This window comes from Telopea speciosissima, chromosome 1 (genome assembly GCF_018873765.1).
Source record: "Telopea speciosissima isolate NSW1024214 ecotype Mountain lineage chromosome 1, Tspe_v1, whole genome shotgun sequence".
Classification (NCBI taxonomy): Eukaryota; Viridiplantae; Streptophyta; class Magnoliopsida; order Proteales; family Proteaceae; genus Telopea; species Telopea speciosissima.
This window is the reverse complement of record NC_057916.1, coordinates 45,514,765-45,540,643: the sequence shown is the minus strand read 5'-3', so window position 1 is coordinate 45,540,643 and position 25,879 is coordinate 45,514,765. Positions and strand designations below refer to the sequence as shown.

The 25,879-nt window shown below is 43.5% G+C and overlaps 2 protein-coding genes across 2 annotated transcripts; both read right to left on the bottom strand.

The window, feature by feature from the left end:
- Positions 1-607: 607 nt before the first annotated feature.
- On the bottom strand, positions 608-3,016 carry LOC122658936. The gene is made up of 2 exons (XM_043854102.1): positions 2,391-3,016; positions 608-1,132 (listed from the first exon to the last, which is right to left on the bottom strand). The coding sequence occupies exons 1-2, from the start codon at positions 2,859-2,861 to the stop codon at positions 773-775; spliced, it is 831 nt and encodes a 276-aa protein (XP_043710037.1). The 5' UTR covers positions 2,862-3,016; the 3' UTR covers positions 608-772.
- A 16,174-nt stretch (positions 3,017-19,190) lies between these two features.
- LOC122650299 lies at positions 19,191-21,298 on the bottom strand. The gene is made up of 5 exons (XM_043843688.1): positions 21,010-21,298; positions 20,430-20,620; positions 20,267-20,317; positions 19,934-20,180; positions 19,191-19,591 (listed from the first exon to the last, which is right to left on the bottom strand). The coding sequence occupies exons 1-5, from the start codon at positions 21,296-21,298 to the stop codon at positions 19,191-19,193; spliced, it is 1,179 nt and encodes a 392-aa protein (XP_043699623.1).
- Positions 21,299-25,879: the final 4,581 nt, after the last annotated feature.

The following is a 25,879-nucleotide window of genomic DNA, read 5'->3' as shown; positions in this document are numbered from 1 at the left end:
AGATTCTTTACAAAAGGGCTAAGATCGCGTGGAAGTTTTGCGCTTGTGAAGTTTCAGTTAACGTCAAAACCCTAAGTTTTGTTATGAGATTTGAATGATTTCTCACATTGATTGCAACGATGCCAATTCGCTTCTGTCAAATCGTTCCTACGAGTCTAACACAAGTATCATATTCCTTTTGAGCTTCTGCACTTGTAATACAAAGATGTAACTAAACCCTCTTTGTTCTTATTAAATTTTATTGGTTCAGGATTGGCCACCGATCAACAACAGAAAGTTCTTTGACAGTGTTCACCCAATGCCCCGATCACATAAGAAAGAGTAGGAGTAGATATTGGAAAGAAAATATAAATGTTTGTGCGATCAATCACACAATTTCAGTAGGCCCTTGCTATTGTGGCCAATTAAAAGATCTAAATGTTCCTGAAGACTTTTTTCAACGATCACATCCTACGAGATTATCTGTGATTTTGTCTAATGTTGTCCTTTTTTCCTTCTCATAGTATTTGATATACAAGCTACAAATAGAAGTATTAAAGGAAAGATCTTCAACTACTCTAAAATCAAAGAATACAAATCTCCCTCCTCGTCTCCCTCTGTCAAAATATAAATCCAGAACAATGTTCAGTCGCAAATAACCCAAAAATCAAACCCCAGAAAATCACATCAGAAGAGAAGGAAAAATAAGAACCACACGCCCTAAACCCCAAGGACATATCCTGTACACAAGGATCAAATATCAAGGCCAGAACATAAAAGATTCAGTCTAGCTTTAAAGTTGTTCTGGCAATCTGATGTTTTGACAACCAAAAGTATGGAAGGATCTGTTCTGAACGAAGACTACAATACCGCACTTATTGCTGTTAAACCCATCCCACAGCGAGAAGTTGACAGTGCCATTCACTGATTTCTTAGCAGAAATGTCCTTGACATTACAGAGCTTCTCGACCTTGCGGACAACAAAGTCGTTAGACAGAACACGGCCTCTATTGTCCCCTGCAGGGCAGTCCGTCAACAGCCCATTCTCGTATAGGGCCACCAATACATCGGCGCCTTGGCTGTCCACCTTTGTTCTTAGAGCTCCTGTAAGACTGACTTGCAAGGTGTCCGACGAAGGCCTTTGGAACGTAGCCTGTTGCAAGTTGCAAGCAATCAGTACCCAAAATGGTTAAATTTTGAATTTTCTCTATCCAACTTAGAAATCAAACCACTTCTTCTGGGCTGGGCTTCGACGTGACCATAGACCGAGTCTAGGACAAATTTCAAGGCCCATTACTAAAGTGAACCAGGCCGGCAAGCTGGACCAATAATGTTTTTTTCATTTGTAGGGTATAAGTCCAACTTGGGCCGAGCTAAGCTACTTACTGTCAGATAGAAATCCTGACGCAAGAATTGCAAAAATTTGACCATCTGTGTCTCATGGAGCTCAATCCAGTGTTTGAACATTAGATTGGCCCAACTAAATATTAAAATAGATTAAAAAACTTGATTTAGCAGTTCCATCAGCTCTACTCTAGAGCTTTTGATGTTATGTAGCCAACCTATAGATGACTAGGGGACAAAGTCTATTTTTGGGTTCTGGTCAGGGATAGTGTGATATGGAATGGATCTTGGAAACTTGCCAGCACGACCATTTCCAGAGTAGAGCTTTTGATGTTATGTAGCCAATCTATAGATGACTAGGGGACAAAATCTATTTTTAGGTTCTGGTCAGGGATAGTGTGATATGGAATCATCTTGGAAACTTGCCAGCACGACCATTTCCATCAATGAGCCTTGCGGTTGCTTTTATTAACAGGGAAAGTTCGATCGAACACCAACAAATACCTAGCTTAGTTGGTGAACTGTGATATGTTTCATGCCCATGTTCATCAAGGGGTTTCAAGTTCGAATCTCCTGGCTGGCACCTTATCTTTTCCCGATTCGATCTCCTTTCTATACTTTTTCCCGATTCGATCCCCTTTCTATACAAAATATATATATATATATATATATAAAACTCCTAATTATTATTATTAAGGGTTAGGATTCCTTATTATTAAAGATAATGTATGGGTTAACCGGTTAAACCAGTTAAATGGAGAAAAAGGAATGGCTTGTTTTTCCAAGAAAACAAGAAATGAGTTTTTCTTCCATCGTTTGAAAGTGTAAAAACAGAAATTACGGAATTTCAGGGATAGTCTTTTTTTCGTTAATTAATTCGATTTCCATTGTGAGAATTATCAAAGACATTCTAAGTCAAAATTTCAAGATATGCGCCAATCAAGAAATCATAACCGAACAATAGCTGCTACAGTTGGGTCATGATTTCTAAGAACCAGATCTCAATCAAATGAAATGAAATTTTTAAGTTTGAAGAAGAAGAAGAAGAAGATGGAAAGAAAACTGACCTGAAATGAAGGAGAGGGGAAGCGAGGGGCAGAGGAGATGTGGGAGAGGAAAGCATCTTGATCAGTCCCCATGCATTGGGCTCTACCCTGAACCACCACCTGCGGCGTGAACATGGTGTCCAGATTCAAAGCCTCCACATAAACTTTCTGCCTCACCGTCGATTGATTGGAACCGTAAGGGTCCTTCCAACCCTTGAAGTCCCAGTAATCCACATGGAAAGCCAGAACAATTACGGGCACTTCCAGCTCGAAGTCACCCCTCCCGAGCCTCGACATCAACAGCTCCGCCTCGGGGGAGGTAGCGCAGCCCTGAGATGAGAAGAGCTCCACCAAGATGGGCCCCCCTCTCCTCAGCTCCTCTGAAGCCTCGTCGGCCGTTGCGTTCTCGTTTAAAGGCTTTTTCCTCGGCGGCGGCGATGCTGACGAACGGGAGGATCGCCTTCCGAAGCACGCGAAGAGACGGGGCGCCATCCGGTCTTGCCGGGAGTAATATCTAATTTACACTTCTGGGATCAGATCAGAGATTATTATTAGCTTCAGGGGAGACAGAGAGAGATTGGTACGGCAAAGATTTCAAGATTTCAGGGAAAAATAGAAAAGAAACCAAAAGGGTTAAAGGGAGGCTTTCTTTCTCTCTGAGAGTTGAAGTGGAGAGAGGGCTTCGAATGGAAGGGAGAGAAAGGGGGCGAAGACGAAGTGGACGGGAGAACGGCTTGGAAATTAGAATGTTTCTTTCTTGTCATCGTTAACCTTTCTATTTTTCCTAAATGTGTTGGCGACATGTCGGGCATTGGTCATGGAATCGGTGACCTGATGATGCATGTCGAGGTTCAGTAGGCTGTCAGTGGGGCCCACTACTCCCTCTTCTTTAATAAAATTAAATGAAAAATAGTGCTGCGAGGAAAACGCCAGGTTTAGGAAGGCCCGAATAACCGCCTCATTCCCTGGAATGAAAAATTCCACTCATGTTGGATCCCCGTCTGTTCTCACTGGTCTCATACACGTTAATTAATAAAGGGTATACTAGTGATGTAAATGGATTGGATTCGATTCGGATAGTGCTATATTCGCATTTGCATTCAATTAGTTTTTGGACGGATTTGGATAATACTAAACGGATATGGACCCAGATACGAATTAGATATTTTATCCTTTACATGTAAATATTGGTTTTCGGATATCTATATCCTATCCGTATCCGCATCCGTTTAGCTTTCGGACGGATTCGGATCGTGCTAAACGAATACGAACACAGATATGAAAACGGATTTCGGCTATTCATTTACACCCTTAGGGCATACCCAATACACGTTGGGCTCCTCTGTAGCACGACAGGGAGTGTAGCGCACATTCAACGGCCTATAGTGCTTGGGCACGTAGCCCAACATCCTGCCTGTGTGTTGGGCTGCATGCCCAAGCACTATGAGCTGTCGGATGGTGCGCTACAAATCCTGTCGCGCTACAGAGGACCCAAATCCTACCCAGTACACTCCTCTGTAGAGTGGGTGTGCGCTACAGATCTTATAGTGTGGCCTACTTCTTCACGTGGACAAATTCAAATCTGAGGAGCAAGAAAGATTTGGAGCTGGTAGGAAGATTGGATATGCGATGTACCGAAGATAATGTTAAATTTGAATCAAACCTAGCACCAAATAGAGAAACCTCTCTTCTTTGACATGAGGACAACTTCAAATCTGAGGAACAAGAAAGATTTGGAGCTGGTAAAAAGACTGGACGTGCGATGTATCGAAGATAATGTTAATTTTGAATCTGTTGCACTATGGCCTGCACAGAAGAATAGAATGAGCACAAGAGAGTTGGTTTGCTCTGACAGGCGACTCTCCGATGCTTAAGTCAGATCTCTCTTAGCAACAGTTAAGGATTCAGTAATCAAGATGATCGTGTGAGCGGTTATACCTAAGTGTATATAGTGTTCATGGTAAGTAGAGATGGTGGTGGAGAGTCTCAATCTATTAGCCTTCTATTCATGGTAGGAATCTCATCGTGGAGTCCTTTCAGGGGTGTGATCCTTAAATAATAGGAACCGTGGGCGCTACTCTTGCAGTTCCCTTATAGGAGTTGATCACTGTTGTGGATAAATTGTTCCCTTCTTACTTGGGAAACTATGCCATCTAGTAATTGGAGTCTTTATCGGAGCGGGTCAAGATGTGACCCTGTTGGCCTTTAACCATCATTGCCCGACGACATGCCATGATGCTATTGGGTGGTTAGATTTAGGTATATCATAAGCCCCCCACTCTGCCAGGGCCATGAGGGTTTGTCGGAATAGAAGATGTGTGCTTCACTTCATGGGCTTACCTCATTCTTGAGCAATCGACAATTCTACACGTCGAGCGGCTACTTTATGCTGCTAACCAACAATGGGTTCTATGTTCTCTCACTACCTTCAAAATTCTCAACCGAACGTTGACGCACTCAGGCCGAACGTCAAAGTGCTTGGCAGAACTGCAATATACTATACTCCCTATTGATTGACTACGCGTTTAATGTTCTCAACCGAGTGGTTTACTCACTGAGCGCTCTCAACTGAGCGACAACATCCTTCGTACTCTCAGCCGAGTATCAGTGCCTTGTTCGAACGACAACATCTCCCGGTGTATGCTCTCGACGAGCGATAACTCTCTTTTTAGATTTCTTGGAAGTAAGGGTTATTCATGCTTGTGGAACCTGGTAATTAGCCTATGTGTCATGATTGAGTGTGTTGTGGGCCTTGACTGTCAGTCTAGGTGTCATGAGGTTATGGTACTTGTCATTTCTGCACCATCAAAGCCTTCGATACAGATTCCCATGTGCTCAAGGGACTAATTGACGGATGCCACATAATTGGGTGCGATGCTCAAGGTGAGAGAAAATGAAAAGGTATCTTTTCAATTTTAAAAACTGTCCTTTCATGCGTGCGACTGTTCATTTTCTTAGGCGCAAATTTTTCGGGAGCATTTATTGCCATCCCTTTAAACTCTTTTCCCCACTTATAAACTCTTTCCTTCTTTACTTTTCCTTTCTTCTCCTTCCTTTTCTCTTCCAATCTTGGAACTCCTTATTCTCTCTGTAAGTGCGCTGTGTTCTACTTGGGTCCTACGTTTTTTGTGAGTTAAAGCTAGAGCGACGCCTTAGTCTTCTCTTCTCTCGTGCTTCATTCTCTGTCATTGACCAGTAAGTCCTCTTCTCCATCGCTTTTCAACTTTGTTTCCTACTACATGTGAGGACAATGACACGGCGGGGGATAGTCACGTGTCCTCCACTTCGCTACCTCTTTTGGGGAGAAGAGAGAGAGGTGTTGTTGAATGTTGGGAGTCACCACCTAGAGGAAGGTCTAGGACCCAAAATTTGTATCTAATGGCTCTCATGTTGTGCCATTCTGGGGACAAATGGTCCATTGGTCTGGGTACATGTAAAGTTATGGTATGGGGAAGGTATTAGGCACCCCAGTCCGCCCGAACTTGCCGGTCTCTCTATTGCTAGGCATAATTGGATTATAACATGCTTTTGGGTGGACTGGAAAATACAGGTAAAATGAATAAAATATGAATAAAGGGAATGAGACATACCTAGAAGCTTGGCTGCATAGTAGGGGTTAGTATACATGAAAGTAAAGTAAAAAATGAAAACCTAAATGACCAAGGCATGGTTGACATTAATCTAAAGAAGGAGAAGGATGAATATATGAGTACGAAGACGATAATTCAATGCATAAGCATGGAGAGACATGGGAATTGAAAGTAAAACATAAAAGTACATGTGTATGGTGTGTATGCATGAGGGAGTCTTAGACTACGGGGGATGAGGATCATGGAGATATGCATGCATGGAGATAAAATACAACAAAAAAGGGATAAGGACAACAAGGAGTATGTGTGATCATCATCTAGGGAGATGGGATCACTTTCCTCCGGAGATGCAAAATGAAATAAAAGCGAAAACTACGTGAATTAAACAAGTTGAAGATAAAGTAGAACCTACCTAGTAGAAGAAGATCAAAACAAAAGTGTGGAGGCTTCCCTTTGGTAACTCAGGAAATTTGTACGTTGAGCAAGTATCGGCGCTTGTAGTGGCTTCTCTTGTCTCTTGTAAGTGACACTTCATTGTCAAGCCGAGATCACCAGCTTTACGTCTTGGGGGCTTTGTTCTTGCAGTCTCAAGTTGGATTTTGGCACTCAAGAGGTGGGAGAGGCAATAGGCTAAGGCCAAGTGAGGGTCCAAAGCCTAGAAATCAATGCTCTTGAATAGGGGAGTTGAATTGAGGCATGCAAGCTCCAAACAAGGGGCAATTAAACTAGGGACCAAGTTACAAGTAATCCTCCTCAACGTGAGAGGGTGTGTATTTATAGATGTAGAGGGGTGTGTGCACTTCCAAATTTGTGTAAGGATGCTTGGGTTGATCCAGATCGTCAAAAGGAGATGTCTTTGCATCGACGATGGGTGTAAAGTCAAGGTAAGTGCCAATGGGTGGATAGCAAGTGGTTAGTGGCCTTAGGAAGTGTCTCTTGGGGCCTAACGAAGCCAAAATACGCATCCAAGGTACCAAAAATAGGCTTGGTCGTGAAAGAAATTAAAATCGAAGCTAAACATGGCAAGTTTTGGCTTCTCATATTTGCACAGTTTCAACATTAACATTGCTCGACTCAACATCAAAAGGGGGTGAGGTTGACATCGAGTGGCTATCTATAAACAACACTCAACATCGAGGGGTGCTGTTTGGATGTCAAAGTTTAAATTCTGAATGTCAAAGCAGGTTAGACAGTAGAGATGCTCTGTCCGACAATCAAAGGGCATATGTCGATGTCGATGGAATGTAGGTTCGTTGTTGACTCTGGGCCTTTGAGTGTCGACCCAGGTTTCAGTGTCGATAGGCATGGTTTAGGCTATTTGGACCAAGTTCTATGCTGGGCCAGGCTGGTTCCAAGGGGTCTGGGTTAGGGCTAGCCTTTTCAGGGTTTCTTAGGGGGCTTGGAGGCTCTAGTTTGGGCTCCAGCAAGGGGGGTTGACGATCGGTGAATGGATCTAGGCAATGCACACTGACGCTACATGCACATATACACCAGCTCTAGGCCTTAGAGGTTGCTCATCATCATTACGGGAAACCTCCAGGGGGGAAGGACAAAATGAGGTGTCGATACTACATTTGATTTTTGTAATCTTCATTTTCGTGTTTTTCCTTGGTTTATCTTTTAGGATATTATGGCTTCTTCTTCTTCTTCTTCCTCTTCTAATCAAAACCCACGTGTGAATCCACCAACTCAGGCGACTTTGATCGCCTTTGCCAACAGGTTAATGTGTCCTGGTGAGGGTTTAATTCCTCCTAAGAACCCTGAGGTCACTATCCTTGAGTTTAGGGATGTGCTGCCCCATCTTGGGACATGCAATGCTCGCTGTTGTGGCAGACTGACTGTGCCCGACATCACTAGGGGTATTGGTGTTGCGTTTACCATCAATCCTCACTGGGAGGCCTTGGAATCCCCTTGTTTCCTCGGGGCAGATGATTTGGTAGAGTTTAGAGATAGGTATCATATTCATGAGAGTGTTGTCCTTAGGCTTCCCAGGTCCGTGGAGTCCGCTTGTACCCTAGCAGAGGGAGATTTGTGCATGTAAGCAGATTTCTTGTTTGGGGGCCTGAGATTTCTGATCGGCATTGCTGTTCTACGTTTCTTAGGTGAAGTGTTTAATCATTTTCAAATATCACTTATCCCTAACTTGGTCTATTTTTTCCTTTCGCCTTTGCTATACCAATGAACCTGGTGTGGGCCTTTGCTTTCCTCCCTAACTCTTGACCTGGCTCCCGAATATTATGAGAATGGTGGGTTCGATCACCCGATTATTTTCTGGATCCGCTCAACATTCTTCTTGTTATTGCTTGTTGTCATTCCTAGTGGGCGGTCATTCTTCTCGCCGTGCATCTTCCCTTCGACGCTGGCCTTCCTCTCTTCGCCTAGGATGGTCCTCCCTTCGGTCGACTTCCTCCTTGCCTTTCACGAAGTGGTGTAGATGACCAATTTTGATCAGGTCTTCTATCTCCCTTTTTAACTAATGACAGTCCTCTGTATCGTGCCCTGTATCCTTATAGAACTGGCAATACTTTTTCTGGTTCTGGTCCTCGAGCTTAAAAAACATGGGCTTTGGCCACCGAACAAGACCTCGATTATGGATTTATATTAGGATGTTTGCTCGTGTGGTATTCAAAGGTGTATACTTCAGGCTTGGATCTCTTTCTTGATGACGCTTGGTTTTGGGCCTCTTGTCCTTCTCTTTTCAAACGTCTTTCTCATTAGATGACCTCTTCTTCTCCAGGGCTTTTGCTTCAACTACTTTTCTTGCTTTTAGGACATCTTTCATATTGGAAAATTGGTTGCAGCGGTCCATCAGTTCCTCCATATTACCAGGGGTTCTAGTGTTATAGACTTTACCAAGTCGTCATTTATGATCCCATTATACAAGGCATTGTATGCTATGGCGTTTTCCAAGTCCTTGACGTCCAGGGATTCTTGGACGAATTGTGTGAGGAAGTCACAGATCGATTCGTCGCTTCTCTGCTTCACCGCTAGCAAGTTAGCAGTTGTTTTATTTTGCTTAAAGCTACTCTGAAAGTGGGAAACAAAGGTTATGTATAATTCCATAAGGCTATTGATTGACCCAGGCTTTAGGCTTGAGAACTAAGTAGTGGTTGCTCCATTGAGGGAACTTGGGAATGCTCAGCAGATTACTTCCTCTGATCCTCCATTCAATGTCATAACTGCATTGACATAGTTGATGTGGTCGTGCGAGTTTATTTTCCCATCATACCTCTCAAAGCTTGGTGGCTTGAAAGCCGAGGGGAGATCAATGTTCATGATAACTGTCGAGTAGGGGTGACCACTCGGGACGGATTGTGACTTAGTATTGGATCGACGATTCAAACTCTTAAGCTTTTCGTCAATTTCTCTCAGTTTCTTCTCAAGGTCACTTTCCACTACTTGGTCTATTTCTGGTGGGTTGGGGGGTCGTCGAACCCGACCTCCAACATAGACTTGGGGACCCTCTGGCTTGACGACAAACCTGATTCGCATTTTCCACATGACTACCTATTCGGCGAAGTCCCTTTTGCGCCTGTGTTTCACTTCTCGCCAAGTAGTGAGTGTGACTAAACTCGGGTGAAATATCATTTTTCCTTTCAGTATGCTGGGTTCTTGCACCCCTAGAAGGGACTTGGGTTGGTCCCTAGATGTCGTGCGATCTCCCTCAAACCTAGGTGAGGAAATCTCCAGTTCTACCTACGGAGATAAGTATCGATCTGTGGCGTCGGGCATAGTATGATCCCGCTTGGCTTTCAACTCTTTCTTCTATGGGCGTAGGTGGTGGAGGTGGTATCTCCTGTGGGTTCTGGTCTGTTATTAAAGCTGGCTATTGCTGCACGAGTGCCACTTATGGGTTTGGTACGATGATCATTTATTACTGTTGTGGGAGTGCGATAGCTGCCATATGTTGTCTAATGAACTCTCTAACCAGTTCATTGGTCTGTAGGAACTAGATCTGCAAATCCCTAGTCTGAGCATTAGTGGCTGGTGCATTAGGGTCGAGAGACTGTGGTAGAGGTGGCGGTGGTAGCAGTTGCTCTGTGGGGAGCTCTCCTTCAACATGAGGGTTGGGAACCACCATTGTTGGCGGGTTGGCCTCTGGTAGTTGCTGGCGACAAGGCCATCCACGAGTGGGTCTGCCTCCATGACAGGGTGGTCGATCTTATCCTACACGTTCACATTCCTCACCTCTGCAAGAGGTTTCAAGTGGGGGAGAATTTCTTCGCACATTGTTGGTGGTGTGGTTTGATCTTGCCATTGGTAGAGAATTCGAGTGGGTTGAGATGTTAAATGATTGTTTCCACAGACGACACCAAACTATTGCGTCAAGAAATCACCATGGGTTGTCTCCTGGCACTGTCGCCTGCATAGAGGAATAGAATGAGCATAAGAGAGCTGGTGTCACACCCCTATTCCGTTAGGAATAGAGTACAATAAAAAGGGGTGACTAGGATGACACGCATCACCCTATAAAGCTACCAGGATCACTGACACAGTGTCCCAGCCGACAGTCCTAAACTAACATCAATATCACACTAATATCAGAGTGCAGAAGAAGGTAAAGATTACATTTCCAAATGTAAACAAATAAGCAGAAGCATTTAAGAGAATAGTTACATTATGTTCACTCACTAAGTGATACAGTAGATTAACACATCTTTGGACCGACCATAACATAACTATACAAAATATACGTATAACAATGAATGTTTACACATGGCCCAAGGTGCAAAAGTAAACAAAAAGGAGGGAACATCCCCAAGTATCAATATGGTCCATAAGAACAGTCATCGCAAGGACAACCCTTGCTGTGTTCCTCAAACACAGCCTCAGGCTCCTCGACACCAATATCATCATACTCAGAAGGCTGAGCATCAAGTCCAGCAAGGTACCCATCATCTGCATCAAAATCTAAAAAAAGGTGTACAGGGGGTTAGCTCCATTGAGCTAGTAAGGGGATGGGAATGCGCAAATACACAGTTCACAAATAGTCCATGATGTATGCAGAATTAATAGATTTTACACCTAACAATCAATCTAAGTCAGTGGTATATGCTACTGTGATAACTCGGATAAACACCGTGGGTCACTTAACTTATCGCCACAGTGAAACCTTCGTTATCACAAGGGAGCCTACGCCGATCGAAGCCTTAATACCACCCAATGGCAGACCCCGATAACAATTACTATCCTTGGCCTGGCCTCTCTCACACTCTACAGGCGGCAGGTGCTCTGGCTATCCAACACCTAAACCCTTGTTGGTAAGGGTTGTAGCATAAGGGTACAGAGATCCTAAGCCCAGTTATACTACATGCAAGATCCTATCATCCCGAGAGGTACTTCGGGTGCATCAACATCCCATATCATCTAGCACTCTGGTACTAGCACGACACGACGCATACAGACCAATATGACATGCAATTAAAGATCATATACATTTCTAGGGTTTTGGCACTGGTATTTCCCCAACAACCCGATACAAGATAAAGCCAACATCTCATCACAATCATATCAAACAAATAATATGCAATATGCAACATGCTTGGTAATGATGAACAAACATGTAATACATGTTTAGAAAATAAGAAAACCCAAACAAAGCCCAAAACCCACTCACCAATGGCCGGGTACCGTTCAAGTTATTTGTTATAGATTTCCTTGGTACACGCTCTCCCGTACTAGTTAAATAACCTAGGGATGCATGAAATATAGTTTTAGTCGAAGTAGGTGGGCCCCAAAGAGAGTCCCCAAGAATTACTATAAGTAACCCAAAACACAACAGGGACGGAGTCAGGGACGGAGGCAGCAGAGTGAGTCTATTCCTGGTTTCGTCCAGTCTATGGGGTCAAATCGCAAGGGACGGATTCATGGACGAAACCTACCCATGGATCCGTTCGTGCGTCCGTTCGATACCCTGAGACATTCTCGAAAGGAACAGAACTACGGACGGAGGCACAGGATGAGTCCGTCCCTAGTTCCATTCGAACCAGTCATCAGAATACAAGGGACGGATCTACGAAAGGAAGCACGATGCTGGGTCCGTTCGTTGATCCGTCCGAGTTCCTGTCTGAGTTTTTGAAGTTCTTACACTTCCACCCTCAACCCTTGAGATCTCATGACTTCAAGAACTGGGAAGGAATGTCCCAGACCTTCCTAAGGTCACTAACACATAGTACATTCATTGGTCTTATGGAATCCAAAGACTTAGAATCCATTTAGGGTTTCCCAAACCTAGGTTAAGGTTGTAGGTTCCTTAGAACAGCAACTTGAGTTGCAAGAGGACTCTTAAAGGTATTAAAGGAGGGTAGGACTCCATTTAGGAGGCTCATAAGGTTAGCCTTGGGTTCCAAATGGAACCCTAGGTTGGAACTGATCCAAGAGAGTTCATTAGCCTTAAAGAAGAGAGATGAGGAAGAGAGAGAGAGAGAGAGAGAAAGAGGTTTACCTTGGACTAGTTTGAAGCCAATCAATATCCCTCCAAGTGGCAACCCCTCTTCTCTTCCTTCTTTCCTTCCTCCTCCCCTTATTTTTCCTTCTTCCTTTCCCAAGCTCCCATGATTTTGGTTGGTGAAGACTTGAGTGAACCAATGAATGGCTAAGTAATGCATTTATATTACGTGGCCCACTTAGGGCTTGTTTGGCTTGGGTCACATAAGTCAAGATATCTAATTAAATGGGTTCCAAAGCTTGTGGGCCCAACAACATAGCACACACATAAAAAGTGGAAGTCAAGAGTGGGGTCCACCTTGCCTAGGGCATAATCATGAGATCCGGGGCACGGGGATGTGGGCCCCACAAAAGAAAATACTTAAAAGCATGAGACAGCACGGACGGAACATTGGACAGATTCAGTCCTGTGAGTCCGTCCATGACTCCATTACTACTGTAAGGCTGAAAACTCGCTAAAAGCCATCAGGCTTTGACCCATACCTCAAGGCCATTGAGGAGAGGACAAACAAGTAAACTTGAGGTTAGTAACTTACCCTTTGATAGTCACGGTGTGTCCCTTATGATTTTGAAGAGTTTTCCCATAGCAATGCTGAGTTCATCACTGAGCGAAGTGTCCAAATGGGGCGACACTGGGTGTGCCCTCCGGTACCCCTTGCTCTTAGGGCTGGTACTAGGAGGGTAGTCGATGAAGTCGCTATCGATGAATTTCCCCACTATCGGTTGAGGAACCTTTCTTCGACGGGCAAGCTTATGATGTGGTCAATGATCTTATGACTGGGCTTGACCACCAAGGAGAACAGCTCACCAGCATATGTGGCAGCACCATCTACATGTCACAAGGATAACAATAAAAATGTTAGGGTCTCGGGTGTGGGTTTAACATCCCCCCACCTTACAACAAATTTCATCCTTGAAATTTACAGTATGAATTCACCTAGAGGGGGTGAATAGGTGAACGAAGTGGAAAGTATAAACTTTTGTGAAAATAAAAATGTTATCACTATAAGACAAATAAATTGGAAAATAACACTGAGATTAATAGTGGTTCGATCAAAACTTGCCTACATCCACTCGTCTCACCTTAGAGAGAATTCCACTAAAAATAATCTTGAGAATGAGCAAGAGAACTCGTACAAATCTAGATTAAGAGCAAGAGGACTCACACAACCAATTACTTTTGATTTCGAGCAAGAGGACTCAAACTACTCTTGATTCTGAGTAAGAGGACTCAAACTACCATTTAAATAAAGGGTACTAAAGAAGGAGTTACCTCAACCTTAGTAGTATATGCTACCTTTCAACTTGAAGCTTAATGCTACGTGAAGTCAAGGAGCTTGTGAGAGGATATGATGGATCAAAGTCCAGTGCACATCGGAAGCCTACTGAGTTGTTTTTCCTGAGAATTCAGCTGATCCGGTATTCCGTTTTATGATCCGGTATGCCAGATCAACCAATTTTTGCTGAATTATGTTTAGTCCTTTGTTGGACTAAATTGGGGAATTCCAAGTGAGTTTGGTCACTTGAATTGGGGTTAATTTTAGCCTCCTAAAGTCATTCTATATGAATGTATGTGTGTGTGTATGTGTGTATGCATTACATCAATTGTGACCTTAATTATAACTTAGTACAATTCTAAGTCTTCAATCTTCTTCAAGTCTTGAACTTCACTTATTTACATGAATGTCTTCAATGTGAGTTCCTCTAACTTGTCTTGATCTTTGTCTTCAAAATTTGTCTTGAAAGATTGGACAACGGTTCAATTTACTTTGAGCATCAATCTCTAGAATTGAGTGCTCCCCCTCACTTGGTGCCATGCTCTTATCTATGCATCTTAAACAAGAGTTAGTCTAATTTGATTTATTTGTTATCATCAAAACATTGGTATCATCTTTGATAGATGATGGAGTTATGAGGAATTTTTCTCAACATGTCGTACCTTGTAAGTAACCCAGGTAAGGGTACTTCGCCCGCATCTCCACTTCTGCTTCCCAAGATGCTTCTTCCTCCGGGTGATTGCACCACTTCACCTTCACATAATGGATAGGTCGGTTGCGAAGGTGAACAATCTTACTATCCAGAATCCTCTCAAGCTACTCCTTGTACGACATATCAGCTGCGACCTCTGGCTCTTAAGATAGAACATGGCTCGGGTCGTGAACGTACTTTCGTAACATGGAAACATGGAAGACGTCATGCACACCATCCAAGGATGAAGGAAGTGTCAGCCAATAACCCACTGGCCCGATCTTTACAAGGATCTCATATGGTCCAATAAATCTCAGACTCAACTTGCCCTTGTTGCTAAACCGCATCACCCCTTTAGTAGGTGACACCTTAAGAAACACCTTGTCGTCGATAGTAAATTCTAGATCCTTTCGATGTTGATCTGCATAACCTTTTTGTCTAGATTGGGCTGCCTTGATTCGCTCATGAATTAGATCCACCTTCTCACTCGTTGCCTGGATCAACTAGGGACCAAGGATACGACGTTCACCCACCTCATCCCAGTATAGAGGTGTTTATCACTTCTTACCACACTGAGCTTCGAACGGTGCCATTCCAATGGTAGCTTGGTAACTGTTGTTATAAGTAAATTCAATGAGTGAGATATACTCATCCCATCTGCCTTGCATATCAATGGCACAGGCTTAGAGCATATCTTCCAATGTCTGGATGGTCCTCTCTGACTGTCCGTCCATCTGAGGATGGAAAGCAGTACTAAAACTCAGTAATGTACCCATTGCCTTCTGAAATCCACCCCAGAACTTAGATGCAAACTTGGGATCACAGTCAAAGATGATACTAACAGGAACTCCATGCAGGCGAACCACATTATTGATATACAAGCGAGCTAACCTGCCCATCGAGTAAGTGATCTTCATTGGGATGAAGTGAGCTATCTTCGTCAGTCTGTTAACAACCATCCATATGGCATCGACACCTCTAGGTGTACAAGGCAACCCAGTGACGAAGTCCATAGTAACATACTCCCACTTCCACTCTGAAATAGGTAACGACAACAAAAGGCCATGAGGTCACTGTCTATCCGCCTTCACCTGTTGACAAGTGAGACACCTAGCCACGAACTCAGCTACATCCCTCTTCATTCCACTCCACTAGTAGTGACCCTTCAAGTCTCTATACATTTTTGTGCTACCTGAATGGATTGAATAAGGAGAGTCATGAGCTTCAGATAACACTTCCTTCCTTAGTTGAGTATCACTAGGAATGCATGGCCGATCTCTAAACCAGAGAACACTGCTCTCAGTCAATGTGAAATCTAGATCTCACTGCGCGTTCTCCTTGATAGCTTCAATGATCTTTTGAAATACTTCGTCAGAAACCTAGGCTGACCGGATCCTTTCCACCAAGGTTGATTGTACTGATAAGGCTGCCATAGATAAGGTAACACCCTCTACTAGTAACTCTAAGTCCATACTCCTAGCTTCCTCAATAATTTCTTTGTTGATTGCCAGTGATGCTAATGACAAGGTCTAAGATTTCTGGCTCAACGCATCTGCTACTACATTTGCTTTGTCGGGGTGATAATGGATGGTGCAATCATAATCTTTCATCAATTCCAACCATCGCCGTTGCCTCATATTGAGCTCCTTCTTTGTAAAGAAGTACTTGAAACTCTTATGATCATTGTAAACCTCGCTCTTCTCACTGTACAAGTAATGTCTCCAGATTTTCAGAGCGAAAACCACAGCTAAAAGCTCCAGATCATGGGTCGGGTATTTCTTCTCATAATCCTTCAACTATCGAGAAGCATAGGCCACGACCTTTCCATCTTGCATCAAGACAACCAAAAGCCCATTTTGGATGTGTAACTGTAGACTATCATCCCTCCAGTACTGTCACACCCCAAAATCGACAAGGGATAAAATACAATATCAGGGTATGATTGGGGTGACACGCGTCATCCCACCTCACCGCCAGGATCTCGATGCAGTGGCCAACTCACAGTCATAAACCAATATTACAATACAATAATATCGAGTCACGAAAGACAAAGGTATATTACATTTCCAACGATCATAAAATAAGCGGAAGCGTTCTGATGAATTACCTCATGTTCATACGGCTAAGTGATACGTAAATAGTTTGGATGGACATCCCGAATGACCATAGCATAACTATCCCAAAACAAATATAACAATAAATATTTATATAAGGCACGTGGCCCAAAAAAAAACAAAAGAAGGGAATAAGTCCCAAGTATCAATACAGCCCGTAGGCACAATCATCATGGGCAACCATCGCCATGATCCTCAGCCACAATCTCTGGCTCCACAGTAATCATCTGCATCAAAATCTAAAAAGAATGTGTACACGGGGTTAGCTCCACCGAGCTAGTGAGAGAGAAAAGGGGATGCACAATCACACAATCACAAATAGTCCATGGTGCATGCTATTATTAATTTATTTACCACCTAACACACAATGCTAAGTCAATGGGTATATGCTACTGCAATAACTGGGGAAGACATTGTGGATCCTTCCATTCTCACCACAATGCAACCTCAATTATTACTATGGAGCCCGCGCCGGTCGTAGTCATCACCACCCGGGGCGGACCCGATAACCATTACTACCCCCTGCCTGGCCTCTCTAACTCTCCACAGGCAGCAGGTGCTCGCTACCCAACACCTAAACCCTGTTGGTAAGGGTCGTAGCATAGGGAACTGAGCCATTTACCACCTAACACACAATGCTAAGTCAATGGGTATATGCTACGCAATAACTCGGGAAGACATTGTGGATCCTTCCATTCTCACCACAATGCAACCTCAATTATTACTATGGAGCCCGCGCCGTCGTAGTCATCACCACCCGAGGCGGACCCGATAACCATTACTACCCCTGGCCTGGCCTCTCTAACTCTCCACAGGCGCGGGTGCTCGGCTACCCAACACCTAAACCCCTGTTGGTAAGGGTCGTAGCATAGGGAGCAGCCTAACCACGGATATACTACATGAATCCTATCGTGTTGAGAGGTACATCCGGGTGTGTCAACGTCCCATTCCATCTAACACCCGGTACCAAGACAACACGGCGCATACGAACAAGAATGAGATGCAATATACAATTCCACGTAATTCGGGGGTTCGGTGCCAGTACTTCGCACCGTAACCCAACACAAATCCATATCATCCAAATCATCATCATCGAATAAGAATAAATGCAAATATGCAATCATGCTTGAATGATAATGTCACAATATAATACATAAATGCATGAATAAGCAATAGTAAACAAGCTCAAACAGTCACCCAAACCCACTCACCAATTACTTCAAGTGGAATTTGTATAAGCGCAATGATTCCGCTTAAAATCACCCCATTGCACATATGTTGGCACCTATGGAAGTGAATAAGAGTGTGAGAGAGTGTAGGGGAGGCCTCATAGAGAAACCCCACCATTTACATAAGTTATAAGCCTTAAAACTGCATCGGAGGTAACGTCGGACTCGCAGGCTTGCCTCCGACCTTGCCTCCGACCTTCCTGCGAGCTCGGGACACATCGGAGGCAAACATCGGACTCACGATCTTGCCTCCGATGCAACCCAAGTGTGATTTCAAGGTCTTTAAAAGCCCAGGGTTGTCCCATTTGGTTCTCTAAGCCTCAACGGACAAGGGAGGGGTGTCTTGGAGTCTATTTGGGTCTTAGAAACACCCAACATTCAAAGATTTAAGGGGTTTAAAGGATCAAAAGCTCAAAAATCCAGATTTGGGGTTTTCTTTGGTGGTTGAAGCTTTAGAATCAAATAGATTCAGCAAGAGGTCAAAATAGAGGTCTTTATAGGATTGTAATGAAAATAGGAAAGCATCCTACAAGGGGAAACTACACATGACTCGAGCTAACCCTTTGGGTTTCAAAAAGAAATCCCCATCTTGGGGCTGCAACCAACGAACCACCCAAGCTCAAACGAGCAAGGGGGAAGAGAGAAAAATGGGGGAAAAGGGCACTTGGCTTACCTGGTTTGAGGTACACACGATGTACCCTCTTTAAAGCTCCAAACCCAGCAGCCGTTTCCTTCTTCTTCTTCCCTTCCTTCTCCTTCTTCTCCTCCTTGCCGCTCCTCTCTTCAAAGCTCTCCTCTCCTTTCACGATTAGGTTAGGAAAGAGAAAGAAAAAGAAAGACTAAGGAATAGTCTTACCCCTCTCTCTATAGAAAATCACTTTTAATGGCCTGTTTGGATAAGGCCTCATAAGTGTAGGCTAGGGTCTGTTTGGATAGGGTCAAACAACCATCCACCCTTACACAAGCTCTAAAAATCCTAACTTGGGCCCCAAGGCCCACATAAGGTCAAGTTAATAAAAAGGGGTAAGGGTAGGGTCAAACATGGCGAGACACCAATAGTACCTTAGCCACGGGTCTCACCCACAAGGGTCCTTGTCGCCAGACATTGGATGCGGTCGGAGGCAACCGTAACCTTGCCTCCGATGCGAGTAGGAAGGTGGTTCCCACCATAAGAGGTCGGGCCTTTGGACCACACTTCGAGGGCTTTGAGAGGGCGTAAGCACACAATAAAATTTGGTCAACTACTTACCCACGACACGTCAAGGGCAACCTCCATGGTCCCGACTAGTTTCCACAGGCAACCTCGTACTATGGTCAATATAGCTGGTTTGACCACCGTGAGAACAACTCACCGGCATACGTGGTAGTGATAACTACACGTCACGGGGAAGAATTAATAATTAATTATACTCCCGGGGTGCGGGTATAACAAGTACCATTTGGAATAGTGAGTATCGAAGCTCTTGGAAGCTCCTACTTTAGCTCCTGGAAGCTCTTTTCATAGCTATCAGACCACTCGAACTTCACTCCCTTTCGGGTCAGTCGTGTTATAGGAGCGAAAATCCTTGAGAGGTTCCCATTGAATCTTCTATAATAGCCAGCTAGATCCAAGAAATTGTGAATGTCTACTACATTCTTGGGTATCTTCGAGTCAACTACTGATTTTACCTTGCCAGGGTCAACTTCAATACCCTTGGCGGAAATAAGATGTCCTAGAAATGCCACTTGTTGTAGCCAAAACTCACACTTACTGAATTTGGCGTACAGTAATTTCTCTCTCAAGCACTGTAATACCAGACGGAGATGATATGCTTGCTCTTCTTCACTGTTGGGATAGATCAAGATGTCATCTATGAAGATGATAGCACACTTATCTAGAACATCATGGAACACCTGGTTCATCAACTCCATGAAGGTGGTCGGGGCATTGGTCAGCCCGAAAGACATGACCAAGAACTCATAATGATCATAGCGAGATCTAAATGCTATCTTTCTAATGTCACTATCTTTGATCTTCAACTGATGGTACCCCGATCGAAGATCAATCTTTGAGAAAACCTTGGCACCCTATAATTGGTCGAGTAAGTGATCGATCCTGGGCAAAGGATACCGATTCTTGATTGTCAGTTTGTTGAGCTCACAGTAATAAATGCACATCCACATGCTACCGTCCTTCTTCTTCACAAACAACACAGCCGCTCCCCAAGGAGACACACTAGGTCTAATGAAGCCTTTCTTCAACAAGTCATTTAGTTGCTCCTGTAAGTCCTTCAACTCAGATGAGGCCATTCTATAGGGGGCCTTGGACACTGGAGTTGCACCAGGTACCAGGTCAATCATGAACTCCGTCTCACGGTCTGGCGGCAACTGTGTTAGATCTTCTTGGAAGACATCTGAAAAGTCTCTTACCACACTTATCTCTTCCAAAGGCTTGACTTTCATCTCCGTATTTTCCACAGATGCCTGGTAACATTGACATCCCTCATCCAAAAGTTTCTGAACTTGGAGAGCATAGATAATTGCTTTCTTGGTTTTCTCCCACCTAATACCTTTGAACATAAAAACTTTGCCTCCTTCTTGTTTGAACAGAATCTTCCTCTCTGAACAAATTAGATTGGCTCCATGAGTAGACAACTAATCCATACCTAGAATTACGTCAAAGTCCTTTATGTCATGGACTATTAAATGTGCCACTAGCCTATGATCACATACACGTATAGGACAAGGATCATAATTTATGTCGAGTTCGACCTTGCTGCTCGTTGGTGTACTAACCACTAGGTTTTCAGCCTTCTTCTTTGGTTTGATAGGCAACTTCTTTGCAAAAGAAGGGGATACGAAGGAGTGTGATGCATCCGAGTCAAACAAAGTATAAGCAGATAGGGAGCAAACATAAATCATACCTTCCAGACAACAAACAACCAATCATAGAAATAAAATCTATATGAATGCACATCTGAAGAGTCGAGTGCACTACCTGTGATAACGCCGGGATCAACCTAGGTTTCTTCATTGGTGACAGAGTACACCCGCCCTTGAGTTCTACTGGCTGGGGCAGGAAGAAGAAAGTGAACAACTGCCTTAGCTTGAGGTGCCATTAGAGACACAGTAGGCCATGAATTTCCTTGGCGAGGCTTTGGGCAATCCCTTCTCATGTGCCTGACTTCTTTGTAGTTATAGCGTGTGAGGGTCTAAGTCCCATAGTGAGGGTTTGATGGGGGCTTGGGCGCATTGGGCTTACGAGACTAAATCGGGGATGCAGCAGTGTAAGATCCCCTTCTCTGAAACTTGCCAGATCCTCTGGAATCATAAGAGGTCATGGGCCTCTTGCTAGTTCTCTCTTGGATAGCCCTATAGTTCTCTCTTTGCTCATCCTCAATGATCTTGGCCGCCTGCACTACATCAACATAGGTACGGTAGTTGTGCAGCACTACAAATGTGCTAATGCTAGACCTCAGCCCTTTCTCAAACTTCTTTGCCTTGACACCGTCAGGCTTTTGGTGAGTAGGTGCAAAGTAGAACAAATCCTTGAATTGCTGCTGATAGTCGAGGACTGCCTTAGAGCCTTGGTGCAAATTCATGAACTCTACCTCCTTTCTATCCCAAAAATTTTGAGGAAAGAAGTTTTGTAGAAAGACCTCTTTGAACTGAGCCCATGTAGCATTAGGGTGTGTGGCCCAGAAGTTTTCCTTAGTGGAAAGCCACCAAGAATCGGCATTGCCTCAGAATTGATAGAACGCACACCTGATCTTCTCAGTATTGGTGCACTAAAGCACATCGAAAATCCTCTCAAGGTTCAGAATCCAATGGGCCGGTAGTAAAGTGTCATTGGCCTGCTTCTCGAACACAGGAGGATGGTGTTTCTGAAACTTCTCCGAAAGTTTGGAGGGATCCACATAAGCTGGTGCCACCACTGGAACTTGTGGAGCCTCAGGAGTAGTAGGAAGAGGTACCGGCACCGCTTGTGCCAAAGGTGTCCCGACAATAGCAGGTATCGAAGGGGTACCGGGTACAGTGGCAAATGCAGGAGCTTGAGGGGGAGGAGCTGCATGTGCCAGAGGGGGCACTTGTTGCCTATCTCTAGACATCTCTCAGAGTTGATTAGTCATGTTCTGCATGAAGGAGCGCTGCTCTTATTGCGCCTCTCGATGCTCTCGTTGCATGGCCTGCAACATATTTCTCATCAACTCAACCACATCTGCACTACTATTGATTGGCAGGGTTGCTAGTAAGGCCGTGTTAGAAGCATCATTGGCATCGTCCTTAGGAGGAGAATGGTTTCAGTTTCGCGTATTAACCATGACAAACACCTGTTCATGTTTAAGATGCTTCGCATGGTTAGTACACCAAAGACAAAAGGAACAACAAGGTAAGACACCTCAAAGGGCACAAGTATGAAGGAGAGTGCACAAGATAGGTAGCAACACATTAAAGAGAAACACAGGCCCTAGGGGTAGTGTAGGTCCAAAAAATTAGGCCAAAAGCCCTTTAAAACATAGACGGAATCAGTCCTGTGAGTCCATTTGTAACTCCGTTCCAGAACAGAAAGGGACGGACTGATAGACTAACGGACGGATTTAGCATCATGAGTCCGTTCATTGTTTCGTCCTTAGGTTTTTAAATTGGAATAAAACACAAAATCGAACGGAACTACGGACGGATTTAGTACTGAGGTTCTGTCCCCAGTTTCATCCTCAGAGAGTGTTAAAAACAAAGTCCCAAAATGTACGAAATATTGGACGGATCCTTGGTTGTGGTTCCATTCAATGTTCTGTGCCATTCAAAACACAAAAATTATATTTTTATACTGGATGGATTTATGGACGGAAGCACGATAGTGGATCCGTTTGTTGTTCTGTTCGCTGAGTTTTCTTAAAATAACCCAGCCGCGAGTTTCAAACTTGTTTGGCTTTTAGAGAGGATGAAGCTACAAAGCAGGGGAGCCCCAAGCATCGTCCGTTTGAGGTTCCTTTGCCACCTCCTTGTGATTTTGAAGCCCAACCACACAAGACTTGAACCTCCATCACTCCAAGGTATTGGTTCTTCCTCCTCTCTTTGATTTTCAAGATTTTCCTCTTCTAGGTTTTCATTATATTCTTCCCTCTTTTAGTTTTGCTGTACTATGTGGTGAGAATGGGGTGTTTTAGTTGTGTTTTCTCAATCTTATAGAAACCATTCGAGTATGAAGGGCTCCCATCCAAAACATCCCCATCGATTTATGCTAGGGTTGGGTGAATCCATACCCTAACCAAAAATTACTTTACTGTTTTGGGGTAAACAATTTTATAACTTGGATGTGTTCGTAATTACTTTTCTTTTTATCACCACATATGCATGCTAATTAGGTATTTCTACACCTATTTGATTCACTAGGCTAATTTCTTAGCAGTGGTTGGGAGTAAACCCCCAAAATTCCACTGTTTTTAGGAAAATTTACAAAGTATAGTCCGTTCTTTGTTTCCTGCCCTAACTATTACTTAAACTTGTTTGTGTTGCTTCTAACTTAGAGTTTGGAAGAATTTCTCCATACTTGTATTGATTTGTTTCAAACTCCATTTTAGTTGAATGTTGGAACTTCATAACATACTGTAGACACCTGATTTTTGTCACTCCCTGGCGATGACGATACACGAAGGACTGGCGGTTTCTATCTCAGACACGTCAAAAATAAAAAAGGGAGAGAATGTGTGGACTTGGCCCATGGAAAAGCCCATTGATGCTAAGTCCATAAAGGGATGCCACATGGCATCTAAAGGGAATTAAAAAGAAAGAGGTGGGTAAAATGGGAAAGCTATTAAAAAAAAAAGAGATATCTAAAACCTAAAAATAAAGAGAGGGGTAAAATGGAAAACTTTTAAAAAGAAGAAAGAAAGACTAAACCTAAATGAGGGAAGGGGTAAAGTAGGAAGTGAAAAAAAAAAATAAAAACTAGACCTAGATTGGGAAAGGGTTAAAACTATAAAACCCTAAACCCTAAACTAAGATAGGGCTTTAAAAGAGAAAAAAGAAGGGAACTTTAAGAGGAGGCGGCAACCATCATTAGGGGGGAATTCCAAAAAGAGAAAGGGGACAAAAAGAGAGAAAAAAGGAAAACACAGAGGAAAGAAGGGAGAAACAGAGAGTGAAAACGGAGAGAGTGAGAGGGAAAACAGAAAGATACATAAAAAGGGGAAAAACAGAGAGCAAGGGGACGGAGAGAAAAAAAGGAAACAGTGAGAAAAAGGGCTGGTCGTCATTCTGGGAAGAAAACCAGAAGAGTGAAAAACAGAAAAAACACAGAGAAAAGAGAGAGGGAAAAAGGAGAAAACACAGGAAAATAAGGGGGAAAAATGCACAGAAATAAAAGAGAAAAAAGCAGAAAGTGGAAGCACTAAGGAAAAGGGAGAGCAAAAAATGGAGTAACAAGTGAGGGAGATGGTTTGAGAAGGGGGTTGCAGGGAACCTCGTCGAGCCAAGGGGAACAGCCACATCTCCTTCTTCTTTATTTTTTTTACTTCATTCTTTCTTTATCTACCTGTATCTGCAATAGCCGAACCCACTTCCTCTCACTGCAACCAAGCTTCGCGGGTGGCTTAGAGCCGGCAGCCATACTTCGGTAGCTCTCTCAGTATGGGATAAAGCGATTGAGATTCTGGGCCAAACCTAATCAGAAATCTTGGCATCTCTTCCCACATTGGCGAACCAAACGGTGAAGTACATGAACCAGACTATCCATGGAGCAGAGCAAGGTGCAGTCCCTTTTGTTTGATTTTTTTATTATCACTATTTCATTTCATTCGGTTCCTGTATTGGATTGTAATAATCCCTTCCCCATTTTGATTCCCAACTTGTAATAAGTCCCTACCCCCTGGTTCCAAAGTTCACTACCGATTGCATCGTGGAGCCACACGAAGACCCTCAGGTGTATTTTTATCCTCATTTTATTTACTCTATTTTATTCTGATTCCTATGTGCAATCTGTCCCCATTTCACTGCTTCAATTCCTTTATTTTTGCTCGTTCTTGAATCCCTGAAATGTCGTTATTTGCTGTGCTGCCATGCCCCCTCCCTTGTTGACCTCTTGGTAAGTTTTTAAGTTTCAGCCATGGCCATATTCGTTCTTGCTTTACTTTCTTGGATGCATTTGGTGTCTGCTTTATTTTCGTTGAGGCGAGAATGTTGTTATTGTCGTGTAATATTTTTTAAACTGTGTGTGAGTTGAGGTTTTTTCTGGGGATTTCTTTGTTGCAATATCCGTGTAAGTTTAGGGTTTTCGTGAGTTTAACAAGGAAACTTCCATTTGGACTTTTTATCTTGCCTTTCGGTTTATGTTTGAGTGTTGCCGCAGAATATGACGATCAGATTTTGCAGCTGGAATTCTTATTCATGTGGTGGTACCGAGTGTGTTAGTTTGGCAATTCTTTGCCGCTATAATGTTGTGGCCTAGTTGGTTGGACATAAATGATTGTGCTACTTCAAATTATTTTTCTGATATGACTATCGCAATAGCAACTAGTGTTGTGGATCTCCTATTCGAATTTCTAGTTATTGGGAAGATGGGACTTCTTTTCTGTTAATGATTGGAGTTTAATGGATTCGGATGTTGGGGTTCTGTATAGCGATGGTTTGCTTGGACTTTGACTTATATTGGGCCCGGGTTTGGGTTGGACCTCCAACATTGATAAATCAATTAATTAAGAAATGGGTTTGAGCTTGAGGTTTCAGGACATGGATTTGATTTGGTACAGATTTTGGGTGTGGGCCACGTTTCAAATTTAGGCCCATATTGATTTGGAGCCATTTGGCTTTAGTTTTGGTTTGGGCATCGGCCAAGATTAGGCCATGAGTGGAGAGGCTATAACCCACACTCGGGTTTGAGTGCATGTTACCTTCTAAAGTGGGATCTCGTTGTTGTATCACTCGATGCCTTTTGATCGGCCTTAGAATTAGGACGTGTGCGAAGGAGTGAGAATGTCCATCCGGTGGCCAGGAGTTGAAACACGAAACATATTGGGACCCCGTGGGACGTAGATGTGTAGGACGGGATTTGGGCTAGCCCGTCATCTAGTCCGTAGGTGTTTAGTAATCCTTTTGTTTCTTACTTGACATGAGTAGGATAATTAGATTTGCATGTTTTAATTATGTGAATTCCATGTATGCCATGTCTAGCCAAGTTAGAATAA

Excerpts from the sequence above, each read along its gene's own strand:
- LOC122658936 (XM_043854102.1), bottom strand. The coding sequence starts at position 2,861 with ATGGCGCCCCGTCTCTTCGCGTGCTTCGGAAGGCGATCCTCCCGTTCG. Across the intron at positions 1,133-2,390 it reads TCCCCTCTCCTTCATTTCAG|GCTACGTTCCAAAGGCCTTC; the intron begins GTCAGTTTTCTT and ends AACTTGCAACAG.
- LOC122650299 (XM_043843688.1), bottom strand. The coding sequence starts at position 21,298 with ATGAATTTGCACCAAGGCTCTAAGGCAGTCCTCGACTATCAGCAGCAA. Across the intron at positions 20,621-21,009 it reads TTATGATTCCAGAGGATCTG|GTATGATTTATGTTTGCTCC; the intron begins GCAAGTTTCAGA and ends GTTGTCTGGAAG. Across the intron at positions 20,318-20,429 it reads ATGATCCTTGTCCTATACGT|AGAGGAAGATTCTGTTCAAA; the intron begins GTATGTGATCAT and ends TAATTTGTTCAG.